The 13,242-nt window shown below is 38.5% G+C and overlaps 1 protein-coding gene across 34 annotated transcripts in view; it reads left to right on the forward strand.

Annotated features, from left to right (window-relative positions):
• The window catches only part of ABI3BP (ABI family member 3 binding protein), a 162,178-nt gene that overhangs the window by 143,312 nt on the left and 5,624 nt on the right, over positions 1-13,242 (forward strand). For all 34 annotated transcript variants that reach the window (XM_071808637.1, XM_071808674.1, XM_071808653.1 and 31 more), the window contains 3 exons: positions 8,447-8,526; positions 9,980-10,009; positions 10,978-11,139. In XM_071808637.1, coding sequence (XP_071664738.1) covers positions 8,447-8,526; positions 9,980-10,009; positions 10,978-11,139 — 272 coding nt within the window. The remainder of the gene's footprint in view (positions 1-8,446; positions 8,527-9,979; positions 10,010-10,977; positions 11,140-13,242) is intronic.

The raw sequence follows: 13,242 nt of genomic DNA on the forward strand, positions 1-13,242 counted from the left end.
AATTCTCCAGATGAATGCTTCTCAGGAGTGGTGCATGACAAAGATGGTCTGCAGTCACATTGCCCAGGGTCTACTATCCTGTTGCGGTAAATCAGGTAGGATGAGTTAGTGCCTCTCCCAGAAGCGAAAGAATTAATCACCCACATTCCCCAGGAAGGAAGCAAGATAAACAGCTCTTAGGTGTGAAGGGGGCAGAACAAGGGAAAAAACTGGGTGCATCCAAGCCTGCCGGATTGTGCTGTTTGTTTGCTTTTCACTTTTACATTCGACTTTCAAGCAGGTCATATTGCTAGACCTTTGGGAAGCTCTGCAGTAAGCCAGAAACCCATCTTCCTTTGAGTTGGCCTTTTGACAAGGCAACTTTTAAAGATTAGGAACTAATGGCCAGACTTCGAATATTTAAGAAATCTGGATGGTATTAGGGAGGCAGCAATAAGAGATTCTTCCAGTCTCTCATGAAAAATTGCATATGTCACTGCAGCTGTCAGTAAGTACAAACATAGAAGTTAAATGGGATACAAATTTCTCTGAATCAGAGGATTATCATGCAGTATTCTATGTGTCCATTTAGCTGTCTGAAAAGTGACTAGATCCAAAAAGGCTTGTGTTGACTGAGAAAGAAAATGAGTTCTGACTTTCAGTTATCAGATATTTGGTTTTAACAGATTCGTACCATACTAATATGTAAATGAAAATAGAGTTTCATAGGCATGCAACCTGTGAGGGTTACTTTTAAACAAAGTTGTATATATTATGGCAGTTTGTCATATCTCTTGTTTGTCTTGTAATATACATGCCAGCTTTTTGTGTCCTTGGTGACTTGATTGCAAGATATTGAGACTCTGAGATGAGAGTAAAATAGTGATTGGAAAATCTGTCCAACTGTGAGGACATACATCCTTTAAATAAATGTGAGGCATAGTCAGCCACTTTCCAACACAACTGTTTGATTTAAAAAAATAAATAAATCTAAAGGCTCCAGTACAATGTGGCTTTGTTGGAGTGCTAAGACCCTTTATGTTTTTTTGCCCAAGAAAAAATACATTGTATCTATGCTCTTTCACATTAAGGTATGAATGACAGTTGACAATGTAACATTCATTTAAAGGATTTTTCCTTACAGGATGAGTATGTTGGCCTCTTTTTCACCTGCAGAACTACCAAATATAGAGCTTGCAGTATTTCACTATCACATGTCAGAAAACTTCTGATAGTTTAAGTAACCTGGAAAGTTCATATCTTGATAACCATTATTTGTTTGGTCAGAGTTCTTGAAACTGCTACTGTTCCTAGCACTAAGCTGCTGAGTCCAATCTAGGATTCTGTTTAATTTTGTCAGATATTTTGTTCTTGATTGTAACTTTTACCTGAAACCTCTCGAAGCATGTAGTATGGTTGTGCAATGTGAGCTAGATGACTATATATAGATCCTTCTTATACAGGTAGTTAATTGGATATAACTGGTGTCTAAAGAGAAAAACTTTCTCTTGTTTTATCAATGTCTTCTGTTGAAGCATTTCTATTGTATATGTGCTTCTGTGATCTAATAATTGCCTATACAGAGCTATTGATTACTTTGTGCTGCAGTTAGCTTTTGTTACCCTTTACATTATTTCAAAGACTTTTAGAGTTGATCTTGGTCATATTTCACTCAGCCAGTTTTTGCCATTTTTATCCTTCACTTGTTAAGTTAGTGAAATAGCCAAATTCCATTCATCCTTCTTTCTTCTAGTTAGAACTAACTACTGAGCTACTCAGTTCTTACTCTGTTGTTCAAGCAGTGAGTGTCTCTAATTACTGTGCTTGTTGACCAGCCCTGGGAAACCTAATGTAGCTTTTAAGTTGACCCTGTTGTGAAAAGAGGCCTGGACCAGAAGACCCTTCCAACCCAAATTATTGCATGGTATTGTCTCAGGGGTAGTTTTGAACTTGCAAATCTCATCTTTGCCCATTTTCTTTAATGCAGGCCGTGGTTGATTTGTATGTTAACGCAAAGAAAAAATTAGAGCAAGGCATGCGCTAGTATGAACTAATCTGTCAGTTTAATTTTTCATCCTCCACATGGAAATTCTGCAATTATGATACTGAGAATACTGCCACAGGTTTGGTTGTTCGGATTTTTTTGGTTTTTTGTTGTTGTTTTTTTGTTTTTTTGTTTGTTTGTTTGGGTTTTTTTTTTTGTTTGTTTGTTTGCTTTGTTGTTGTTGTTGTTGTTGTTGTTGTTTGAGAAATGTAACATTTATTCCACTTGGAAAACAGTCAAAGCCAAACTGTAAGACTGATCATTTTGGTCAAAGCAATTACAGTCTCACTTCCAAGCAGTTGCTTGATGAGCAAGACCTGTAATATTCTAACTTGTCATACAGGTCCTTTGGTTTTGAGTTTCCTTGCAAGTCGGCTCACATTAGAACTCCTAGTTTCATTGGCATACTCAAGACTCTATGCTCTTTGCCTATTCTTAGTTTTACATAAAAAACTGTCCTTAAAAAGAAAGTACTGAAGTAACTTCTCCTTTGATAATAGTGAAGCAAGGTCTCCCATGTGTGAGTCAAGCTAAGGTCATTACATTCAATTTTCAGTATTTCCCTCCTTGAGGTGCTTGTTTGTAGTAAACCTTGAGAGGTCTGAGATAGAAATGGGCTTCCTGTGGCTTTTGTTTTCTTCATTCTGTCTCTCATGTAGTAATGATGGTGCCCATCTGCATCTTCTCTTTTGTTAAAATGGGTTTCACTGACCTGCAGTTTTTTCATGGACCTTTCCTAGCCTAGAATATTAAATGCAGATGTTGTTATTTTTTTGCTTCCAATTCTATTTTCCCATTTCCAAAGGAATTTTAAGGTTTGGGGTTTTTTTAATAGTTTTGGAGTTTTCTAACTCCTTAAAATTGATGGATTTATTTAAGTCTTCCAGTCATCTGATCTATTATCATTTTGATGACTTTTTCTGCTATTTCTGCTGGTTTCTCTGCCAAAATATGTAGTTCTCATTTCTGTATCCCTGCCGTATCTTGAATTTTTTTTTTTTTAAATTTGGTGTATATTTCCTCTTTCATGATGGTGTTTTGTTTAAGGGCAATTAAGTTCATAGAACATACCACTAGCGTCCAGGAAACTTTGCTCCACTAATCTCTATACAAGGCTTATAAAAAAGGCTCTGAATATCATTGAAAACAGTTCTCATGCATGTTTGTGTTGGCTGTAATTAGAAGGTAATAAAGAAAAACATCAAGACTGCAGTCAGATGTACAAAATAGCTCTGGGGAAATTCAGGTAGCCATTAAAGTAGAGGAGGTAACCCACCAGCCCGCTGGTGTAGATTTTTAATAGAAAAAAATGTATTAATAAGAAACAAAATGGCTGTGATGCCTGCATTCCACAACATTTTAAAACTTCCCTTTAGGTATTGATCCTTTGCCTGGTTGAGTAGTTTGGTGGTTTCAAATACACTTATTAGATTGTGTCCCAAGGCAAAGTATATTTCCAGCCATGAGATCTCTCAATAAACATAAATAACTGGAAACGTTTAAATAAATAAATAAATAAATAAATAAACCCAAGCCCCTGCCACCCAACCCCAAAAAAACAACCAGCAACATCAGCAAAGCAAAACTGAAAAGTAAACCTGAAATGTGTAGGACATATGCATGTTTTTATAAGGTGGGTGGATGGTTTCCTTCAAAACTATTTTCATATGTCTTGCAAGAAGTGTGAAACAAAAAGATCATTTTAGTCTAATTTACTTAAAGGTTATACCAAGTAAGTCTTCAGCCCCCTGCTTTTTATGCACTTACACACAAAAATTAATACCTACCTGCTTATGCTGTTATTACCATTATCTCGTATTGTTTTGTATTCCAGTTAGCCCCCAAAATGTGCTAATCAAATACAAGGAAAAAAAAAAAATCTACCAATGCACAGAGCTTAGCTTTTGTTAACAGCAAGGGTCAAGAGATGAGAACTACAGTGGAAGTTACAACGCAGAAGAATGCAGAAAGTGGCAGAAAAATACTGGAGTTTTTTGTACTTTATTACAAAAGTAACAGATTTTTATACCAAACTGCTGCTGATGTAAGGGTTCATGGGTGAGCATTCCTGTTTCTCTCAGCCCTTCCAACTTGATTAGGAGAAAGACTCATCAGAGAAGCACAGGATTTTTTTTTCTTTTTTTGTTCCCTTCTCATAAACCTGGTTTTATTTCCCATGTCTGATCACACTGCTATCCTAGCACACTCTGCAGAGACAGAGAAGCTCTGTACATGGAGACAGTCCTGCATGATTGTCATTTAACCACCGGCATCTCCCCAGCAATTGATCTGAAGTCTCAGGACTGTACTCAGCTACTCCAGTCATCCCATTATGGTGAAAATCTCTCTTCACCCATTTTCAGTTCTGTGATCTTCAGCCTTCTCCTTCTGCATGATTTGAAAAATGCAGGAGCATCTGCATCTGCCAAAGCTCCATGTGGAATAGCGATTTCCTATGGTGGAAAAACGTGCTCTGCACAGTCATTACTCTTAGTCAAGTTCGCTGATTCTGCACAAAGACTTTTATTGTCTTATGCAATTTGGGAGGATTTGGGAGGTCTAGTCTCCGAAGCTTGTAGGATAGCAACCTTATAGATATTAGAGGTGTGATGCATGTTGAATTGCTGCATATACTGGATGGCAGGGTTTTGGTATCATAGACACACAGATATGAAGATGGTTCGTAAACTCCAGTTTCTCATGAATAAGTCTAGCTAAGAGGTAGACATGGGATAATCATTATATAGCTTTCCTATTTCCCTTTATTAACTTTGTACTACATATTTTTGTGAATCTCTCAGCATTTTTTCCCACCCCTGTGGTTGGTACAGGAGTGCATAAGATTGCAGCAGGTGCCCTTTTTTCACAGTTTCGGTTTTTTTTTTTTTTTTTCAAATCTTTCACCTGATACACTAAAAAGGGAGACTTTACATTCTTTTCTGTGAAGAGAGGCTTGAAAATTACATTTTGATCTGTAAACACTATCAAATAGTGAGCTCAGTCTAACTTTTCCTTTCCCTCCCTTTCAGTTATCAGTCAAATATTACTTCTCTTCACCTCCAAAAATGGTTGGTGGTTGTTCTTGTACTGTTGCAGCCACCACTATTGTTTCAGGATTGCGTTTGGCAGAGGAAAGGAGCCTGTGATGCTTTAGCACCTGTGAAAACACCTACCACAAAACAGTAGAATTGTGTATATTTTAGTTTAAAGAATTTGCTTTTTAACATTATTAATAAGAGGCTCCCCTGACCGAGGTAAACTTTGGACATTTCTTTATTACTTTCCTTTTCTCCTTTTTTTTTTTTTTTAATGTTTACATGAGCTGAAATCTCTACGTGTAGATTTTAGATCTTTATTTCAGTCTTGCCATAGTTTTCCCAGCTGTGGTTTGGTCTTTTGCAGAGATCCTAGTGGTCCCTAGACCACAATTTGAAAACCACTGCTTGGAAAAAATTTAATCTTCAGTTCTTGTTTTGGTCTTTTTATGAGTTAGAGAACCAATGGGTCCAAGTTCATAGGCTTAAGTTTTTTGGGAAGCGGGACTGTTTCCTATTAATAATGTTGCCTGATGTGACTCGAAGTAGAGCATATCAGCTCTTGAGGACAATATGTTTGTACAAAAATCAACGAAGTACTTCAATTTGTTTCAAAATCCTTCACAATCTTGTCCAGCTTGTGATTTTTCTGCCTGACAGAGGCATGTAAATCCAGCTTGCAAAATCTGTGAAACCTGACATATTCAGGTGAGAATTGGGTGTACTGACTGTAGATCTTTATCTTTAGCTCACACTTGTCTGCATCATTACTTTCCAAGTCCCTGTGGCTGCCCAGTCCAGTTACAGAAGAGCATATAACCTGCTCTGTTTTCATCCTTTCCTTGTAGCCTATCCTATGAAATCAAAAAGCTCAAGGTCAAGAATCCTAGGCAGTGCTCTTCATATTTCCTTTTTGCTTTCCTACCAAGGGACAGAAACATATTATTATAATCCATAAGGTCAAACCATAAACTCCCAGTAAAGCAACAGAATATGTCATGTTGAGCTATCAATGACCAAAATTACAACAATAAGTCTAGGTAAGGTGTTCCTGCTGTGAAGGAAGAAGGAAAATTTCTTTGGAGTCTTTTGTCTCTCGGAATGCATTAACTCATACACTGTGCAAAATGTATCTTCTAGCTATTACTCAAAAATGCCAAATGAATTGGCAAATATTGATTTATGCTTCAGTGATTCTTCAGAAGGAATCTCCAACTGCTCTGTTACAGTTCTCTGGGTAACAACTTTTCCTACCAGATGAAAATACTTCTTGACTAAAAAAGTTACTGTAGTACATGCCCAGTGTGACTCTTAACTGCTCAGACCCAATTTTTAAAAGTATGCATTTGTTTAAACAATTCAAAGTTGATTAAGAAGAAGATTTTGTGTCTACAACTTTTTTACTTTATTATTTATGTAATGTCTACTTCCTACAGTAGGGTAATGGGAGTTGCTCAAAACGGTCTTGCAGCATGTTTGAATAAATGTTAAGATTACTCCAAACAGACTTCTTAAAACTCAAAGTAAGCCCACGTTTCATTTAGAAATGTCCACCAATTATCCACAATGCATCTCTTCAGCATACCGATCTTTATAAGTATTTTTCTTTAAAAAGAAAACCCTAGAAATAAAGGCAATTGCTTATGTAAGCAATTTTAAAGTTAAATATTGTCTTAGAAGTACAGTGGATGGAAAACAGTTGCTTGGTACTGCATGATTAGTCCTCTGAGGTTAATTAGTGAGCTGTTCAGGTTTAGCAGAAGCCAAGAAGCAATGAGCGGTAATCCAAAGCTTGGATTGAATTATTCTGTCTCTTGTAGGGACTTGCAAATGGAGTTTATAAATTTCCAACTGTGTAGAGAGCGGTATGTTTTTTTCTTTAGAAAATTGCTGTTTGGGAACAATTTCATCAATACATTACAATGCTATGTTATAGTCATGAGCTACCAAGATATCACTGGTAAGTGATCCTTCACGAGTTGAAAGCTGGATGTTTAATTGCCAGCTTCTGGGATTCTCATTTTTCTCTGTGTTTAGTCTCCAAGTTAGGGTCCATTTTCCAGTATTACTGTCTTTTTGACTCCTATAGATCTCTCTCGCTGATGAAATAAACACTCTGTATTAAGAGAGATTCACCATGTAGGCACTCAAAGAAATGAAAAATCTCTCTGTAGATGACATGTGTGGGACAGATCCTTGCTTCTAGCTGATGGGGAAGGCATGAAGAGGATGCTCTTGACTGGGTGTGTACATGCTGCTCATCAGGGTGCTCTGACACAGGGAACATGGAGGTCCTACAGGGAGGCATGGAACCATTGCTGAGCAGTAAGAAATTCCCAGGTGCTGCCAGCCCAGAGCCAGGAGAGCTGAGAAGGGGCTTGCTGGCATTGTGTGAGCTGGGAGGGATGAAATAGTCTGTTCCTAGCTCTTGCTCTTGATGTAAGATATTAGCTGTGTCCAGTGTCCACCCTTGTAATGCTCATTCCTGTCTCATCTGTCTCATGTTTGCTGTGTAGCATTTTTAGGTTTGCAACTGTCTTTCAATAGATGTTTACTTAGAGCTTCTAATTGAAAGTGTAAGTTTTAGCTGAGCTGCAGAATCAGAAACCACCTTGTCTTGCCTGTCCTTCAGTGTTAATCATTAAGTATTGATGGGCAGGGAGGCTTAAGCAGAGGAGTTTGGCTTGGATTTTTGGACCACAACACAGCTGTGATGAAAAGAGATAACTACAGTAAGATAACGACAGTACAGGCTGGTGTTGTGTGATATTACTATGAAAAGACAAGGAAAGACAAGGAAAGACAAGAAAAGACAAGAAAAGACAAGAAAGATATGCTGCACAATATAATACAATTACTTCATATATTTACTATAAACATATATTCCAGCAATTGGGTCTTTGCCTTGGCTGACCTCTTGTCCTGGAAGACATGCCCTGAGTGTCACCACTGGCCCTGACTGGCCCTGTTGGTGGGCCTGGGAGGCATTGCATTGGAGTTTTGTGTCCTTATGAATGAGAAATGTGCAAATAAATAGCAGTGTGTTTTACTCAATCTCTGCTTATCAGATTCCTTCTGACCTCACCTGAACTGCTCCCTTTGCCAGAACTGAAACTGCATATGTGAGAGGAAACAGACTTAACCCAGTGCATTAAATCAAACATTAATAGTATGCGCACAAAGAATTAGCAAAAGGACTGCTAAATTATGTGTTCAGAGAGGCCTTATACAGGTAGTGTCTCAGTGTTTTCACAGCAAGAAATAAGGCCTTTTTGTTCTTCTCCAGGAGGTGAGTAGCACTAAGGTGTGTGTTGGCAGTTTGTTTGCTGCAGACTCTGAAAGAAAGCTTGGTGTGCAAAATTTTCATCTCTTCTATTTCATTCTCCAGTTATGAATTCCACGTGAAACCTAGAAACCCTCTTGGTGAAGGTCCAAGTAGCAATGTTGTGCAATTCAGTACTGAATCAGGTAAGAACTTCCAAGGGTCTGACCATCATTTACAGTGGCTCTAGTATCCATGTATGTGGGATATATGAAAAGCTTCCTTGTTTCAATTTTGCATGTTTGGTCTTGCTCTTTACTGTCTCCAGGTTGAGTTTTTACTACTGAGCATATCATGGTAGTACCTGGAAAGCCAGTCTGAGATCAGGGCTGTATTGTGTGAGGTTGTAGGATGGCCAGACTGCAGAAACTAAGTTTATTATTTATAATTATTAATTATTAAGAAGAAACTAACTTTACCCTTAGAGAAGGCACAATCATTTAAGGTTAATATTCCTGACCTTTTTGTGTCTATGAAACTCATTAATGACTTCTGGATGAGGAACATAAGGTTTTTCTTTGGGCTGGTGTGTTTATTGGCACTTTGGCTACCTGTTCATCAAGGCTGATGTGTAATAGTGATGTCTTCTGGCTGAAATAAGGATGGAGAAATAGCAGTTGGGAAAAGTCAGTGTCCCACTCTGTCCTCTCCCATCCTGTTTACTCTCCTGTGAAACTGTTAAGGAGCTATACACAAGCCTGTTTTGACCATTGATTGGTTCCCGAGTTAAGTCCTACCTGACTCAGAGGTGAGAATCAGAGAGTACCATTCCTTGCCCTGTTCCAGTTCCCCATGAGGCTAATTACAGTTGACTTGTTGGCTTTATACAAGCAAGACACCATCTTCTGTGTAGAAGTGTTTATTGCTTGATAGTACTTAAGGACCATATAAAACACAAAATTGGTTTAGTCTTTTTAAAAAGACTTTCGCAATCAGCATTTTGAGCCAGTCCTCATCTAGTGCTGTCACTGATGGATGAGAGTTTTGGCTGAGCAAGGGATTAGTCAGGGGGGAGTTCAGACTATGCCACACATACTTGAAAACTCTGAATATGCTCTTTGTAATGCTAGATTGTTAAAACTGAAAAAAATGTTTGTGCCAAGTACAGTTTTCAAGAGTGACAAGGCTTATGCTCTGTCTCTTATTTAGCTTGGACAAGTAAAGCAGTTCATTTTAATTTTTAGTAATTGCACACATGCATTTCTCACTTTTGGGCTTTCATAACCAAGTCTTGTGTGGCAAGTATTACACAGGGGTCCTTTTTATTAATTTTTTGAAATTGAAATTTTTAGAAGGTGCAGTAGAGTTGGATTTTGCTGGTTACAGGTTTAAACACTTGTTTTTACCAGAACTGTATTTGATTGGTTTTGTACCATAAGTAAAATTTTTAAAAGCTCATTGATACTGTAATTTCACATAAGAAATGTATTTCTTTTAATCTACTTTAATACAAAATGAGCTTTGCTTCCACAATTCTTTCTGTTTCACAAATTACAGCTTATGTCAACTGTAGAAAATTACTTACTAATGCTTTTCCATCGAAATATTGGGAAAGTTCATTGTACAGTGTCTGATTGAATGTTTGTTTTCTTTCCCCAGCGGACCCAAGAGTGAGTGAGCCAATTTCAAGTAAGCTTTTTATGTATAAATACAGTGTATTCTGATCAGGAATTTTTTCAGAAATGGGATAGCATCATTATATGAGGGGGGTGGCTGTCCTGCACCAGTTAAATGAGTTATGGATTTAAACAGCATTCACACATGACTTCACTCCTTCCACCCACACCCCTGGTAAGAAATTCATGCCAGGCTGCTTGTTTACCTGAGCGGAACGCGATCAATGTGATGTGGTGCTCCCAGGGCAGCTGAGATGGCTTCAAACCAACATACACAAATGAACCAAGGACAGACGCATATTTTCTCAGCCTTGTCATTAAAGCAAAAGAAAGCTCTGTAAAATGAATAAGCTGCCTCACACTTTTTAAGTGAGTTAACAGAGCACAACTCAGAGGGTACTGTTCAACTGCCGTTATGTTTTAGAAAAAAATTTTAATGCTGAAGGCTTGATCCAGCTCTGCTTTAGGCCACTCTTGCTGCGGGAGGTGGACTGAGATTTTGAATGACAGCTGAGATCACTCAAGCAAATTGCACTGCATTTTGCATTTGTAACAGACATCACTTTGACAAACACCGAAACTCCATTTATTTCCACATAATTCACGACACTTAATTTTTATACACATATTTTTTTAAAATCACATACAGTTTGCTGCAAGCTGATTGTCCTGGCTTGAACCCACTGATAAACAGTGACTGTGTCACACACTTTGTAAATGAGAGTTTTGCCAACACACAGAGATCGTCCCGCTATCAAAGTCCTGGCACCAGGCACTGAGAGCAGAAGTAATTTACTGCATCAGTCATATCTGCAGCCTTTGGTGCTTCCCTGAAATATCTTTCATGTTCAAAATGGACGTGACCGGTGCTATGGTGCATCCTGCTCCGTAGGGTTCCTAATTCTATTTATTTGAATATATTTGTTGTAAATAATTCTGTATGCAGCATCACGCTTCAGCATCTTTCCTCCTCTCTTGCAGTGGGAAAGGATGCTATCTGGACTGAAATTCCATTTGATTCGGACAGCTATTCAGAATGCAGAGGGAAACAATATGTAAAGAGGACTTGGTATAAGAAGTTCGTAGGTGTACAGCTGTGTAATTCTTTGAGATACAAGATATACCTCAGTGATTCACTTACAGGTAAGAGACATTCAAGTCCACATTGTCCACATTATACACTCCTTAAAGATATCATGGTTCCAGAACTAAGAGGTTTAAGAAGATGGGCTCTGCTGAAGTGCAATCAAGTATGTTGAATCTAGTCCACAGACAGATTAACCATAAACGTCAATCTGCTTGTGCTCAGTAATCATTGATGTACTTGACACTGACTTTTCAGACTCAAGAGTTAGGTCTCTATGGTGATCATTCTGATTTGCAGTACTTGTTAGTATACCGGGGGTCACATTGGAAATTGATAAAGATTGGGTCTCAGCCAGTGAATAGCACATATTTTAAAGGTGGCAAATTTGTATTTTAAAGGTAGCCTGGGATAGGTCTTAGTTAGAAGATCAGGACCTAATTTTATACCAAGATTAGATTCAGTCATTTCTATCCCATTTGGTAAACATCTGCTTACTTCTTTATGTGAGAGTTATAAATAGGTGGTATCAGCACTAGTCAACAAGTTTTACTCACCTGCTTTGAGATTTTTATTTTCACATTCCTCATTTTTGTTTATAATGTCTTTGCCACCCTCTCCCCCCTTTTTTTCTTTTTCTATGTTTTATTACTAACAGCAGCCTCTTCACCTTATCAAGTTTTGTTCAGTATCTTAAGGTCATTAGAGTGTGATGTATTTAAGACCTGAATCCAGTGTCTCCTGCTGTGTGTAGGCTGAGGAAAAACAGCCTGTAAAAAGTGGTTTTCAGTTAATTGATACTTAAGCAGAACTTTGTGTCTCACCTAGATCGTATGAACCATATTCAGAAATATTTTAACTTCTTATAATCCGTGCCAAGCTCCTGGTTTTCTTCTGTATGAAGTCTTTTATCAGAACTGGGTGGACAACTCTATCACAATGGCATTAGAATGGCATCCAGAGCACAAAGAGTGTCATATGCCTGCGTATGGGAAATGCCTTTGGGTGCAAGTTGGGCAGCATGTTCGTCACATGGGATTGAATTAACCTGGAGAAACTGTAGCTGAAAGAATCAACTTTTATAGCCCAAAGTTGCCCCATCACAGAGCTCAGCAGCTCACAGGAGTGTGGCTCTGGTCTCTGTGTTCAGGAACATGGAGCGAAAAGAGCCGGGCAGTGTAGGGCAGCCCATGCTGGTACAATTTTAAGCTGCCTGGCCTTGCCCCCAGCACTGTTCTCCCATGAGCGGACAAGGAAGGAAAGCCCTGTCATTAGTAGTAAGTACAATACCTCATACATAAATAATATTTTGGCAATTATGTGAATAAAAAAAAAAGACTGTTTTGAACAGAGGTATCATTCATTCAGCTGTGGCTGCACTAACCAGCTGTGATCGAATGACAAACACTGGCAATGAGGCGCAGTGTATCACACAATCAGCCAGTAGCGGAAATAGCAGTGCTAATCTAGCAGGACTAGACTTCAGCCCTAAATCAAGTGAATTAACACTACCCTGAAAGCCACTTCAATCTTAGAAGAAATGTTTAATGTATCAGGAGCCCATTTTCCTATTTTCATTAGATTGTTTTTGTTCTTGCTGGAAGGGTGGTGATTTAACTTGGCTGGAGAAAGATGGTTGTAGCCACATTGTTTGCATTATACTTGGCAAGGCTGGTTCTTGCACTTGAGTTGTTACAACCAGTGCTGACCAGTTGTCACAGTACTTGAAAGCATTGAAATATTTATATAGAAGGAAAGCTACTTTCCCTCCCCCCAGTTTCCTAACTGTGGCTGCCATGGCACGGGCCATCATATACAACTGAGAAAGTTTCCAATTTGAACCCAGTTCTGTTCTGATGTGTTTCACTGTCACACCTTGTCTCACCGTGCCCTGAGGCCAGCAGAGGTGTATCTGCCACCACTAGTCAGCTGGGCAACTTGTACCGGTAGCAAAGGGCCACGCTGAGGTCTGAGTTGCTCTCTACGCTGAAAATACCTTCCAGAGCTGTGCTGTTTAAGCAGCATAATGATCTTGAAACTTGTGTGCAGCGTATGAAATGCTGTTGTATAAGGCAGCCAACAACTATATCTTTGCATGCTGGTTTTTAGCATGAGTTTATATTTAGAGTGTTGCAGAATTCACAAACTATAAATCAAAGATG

Source organism: Patagioenas fasciata, chromosome 1 (assembly GCF_037038585.1).
Source record: "Patagioenas fasciata isolate bPatFas1 chromosome 1, bPatFas1.hap1, whole genome shotgun sequence".
Lineage (NCBI taxonomy): Eukaryota > Metazoa > Chordata > Aves > Columbiformes > Columbidae > Patagioenas > Patagioenas fasciata.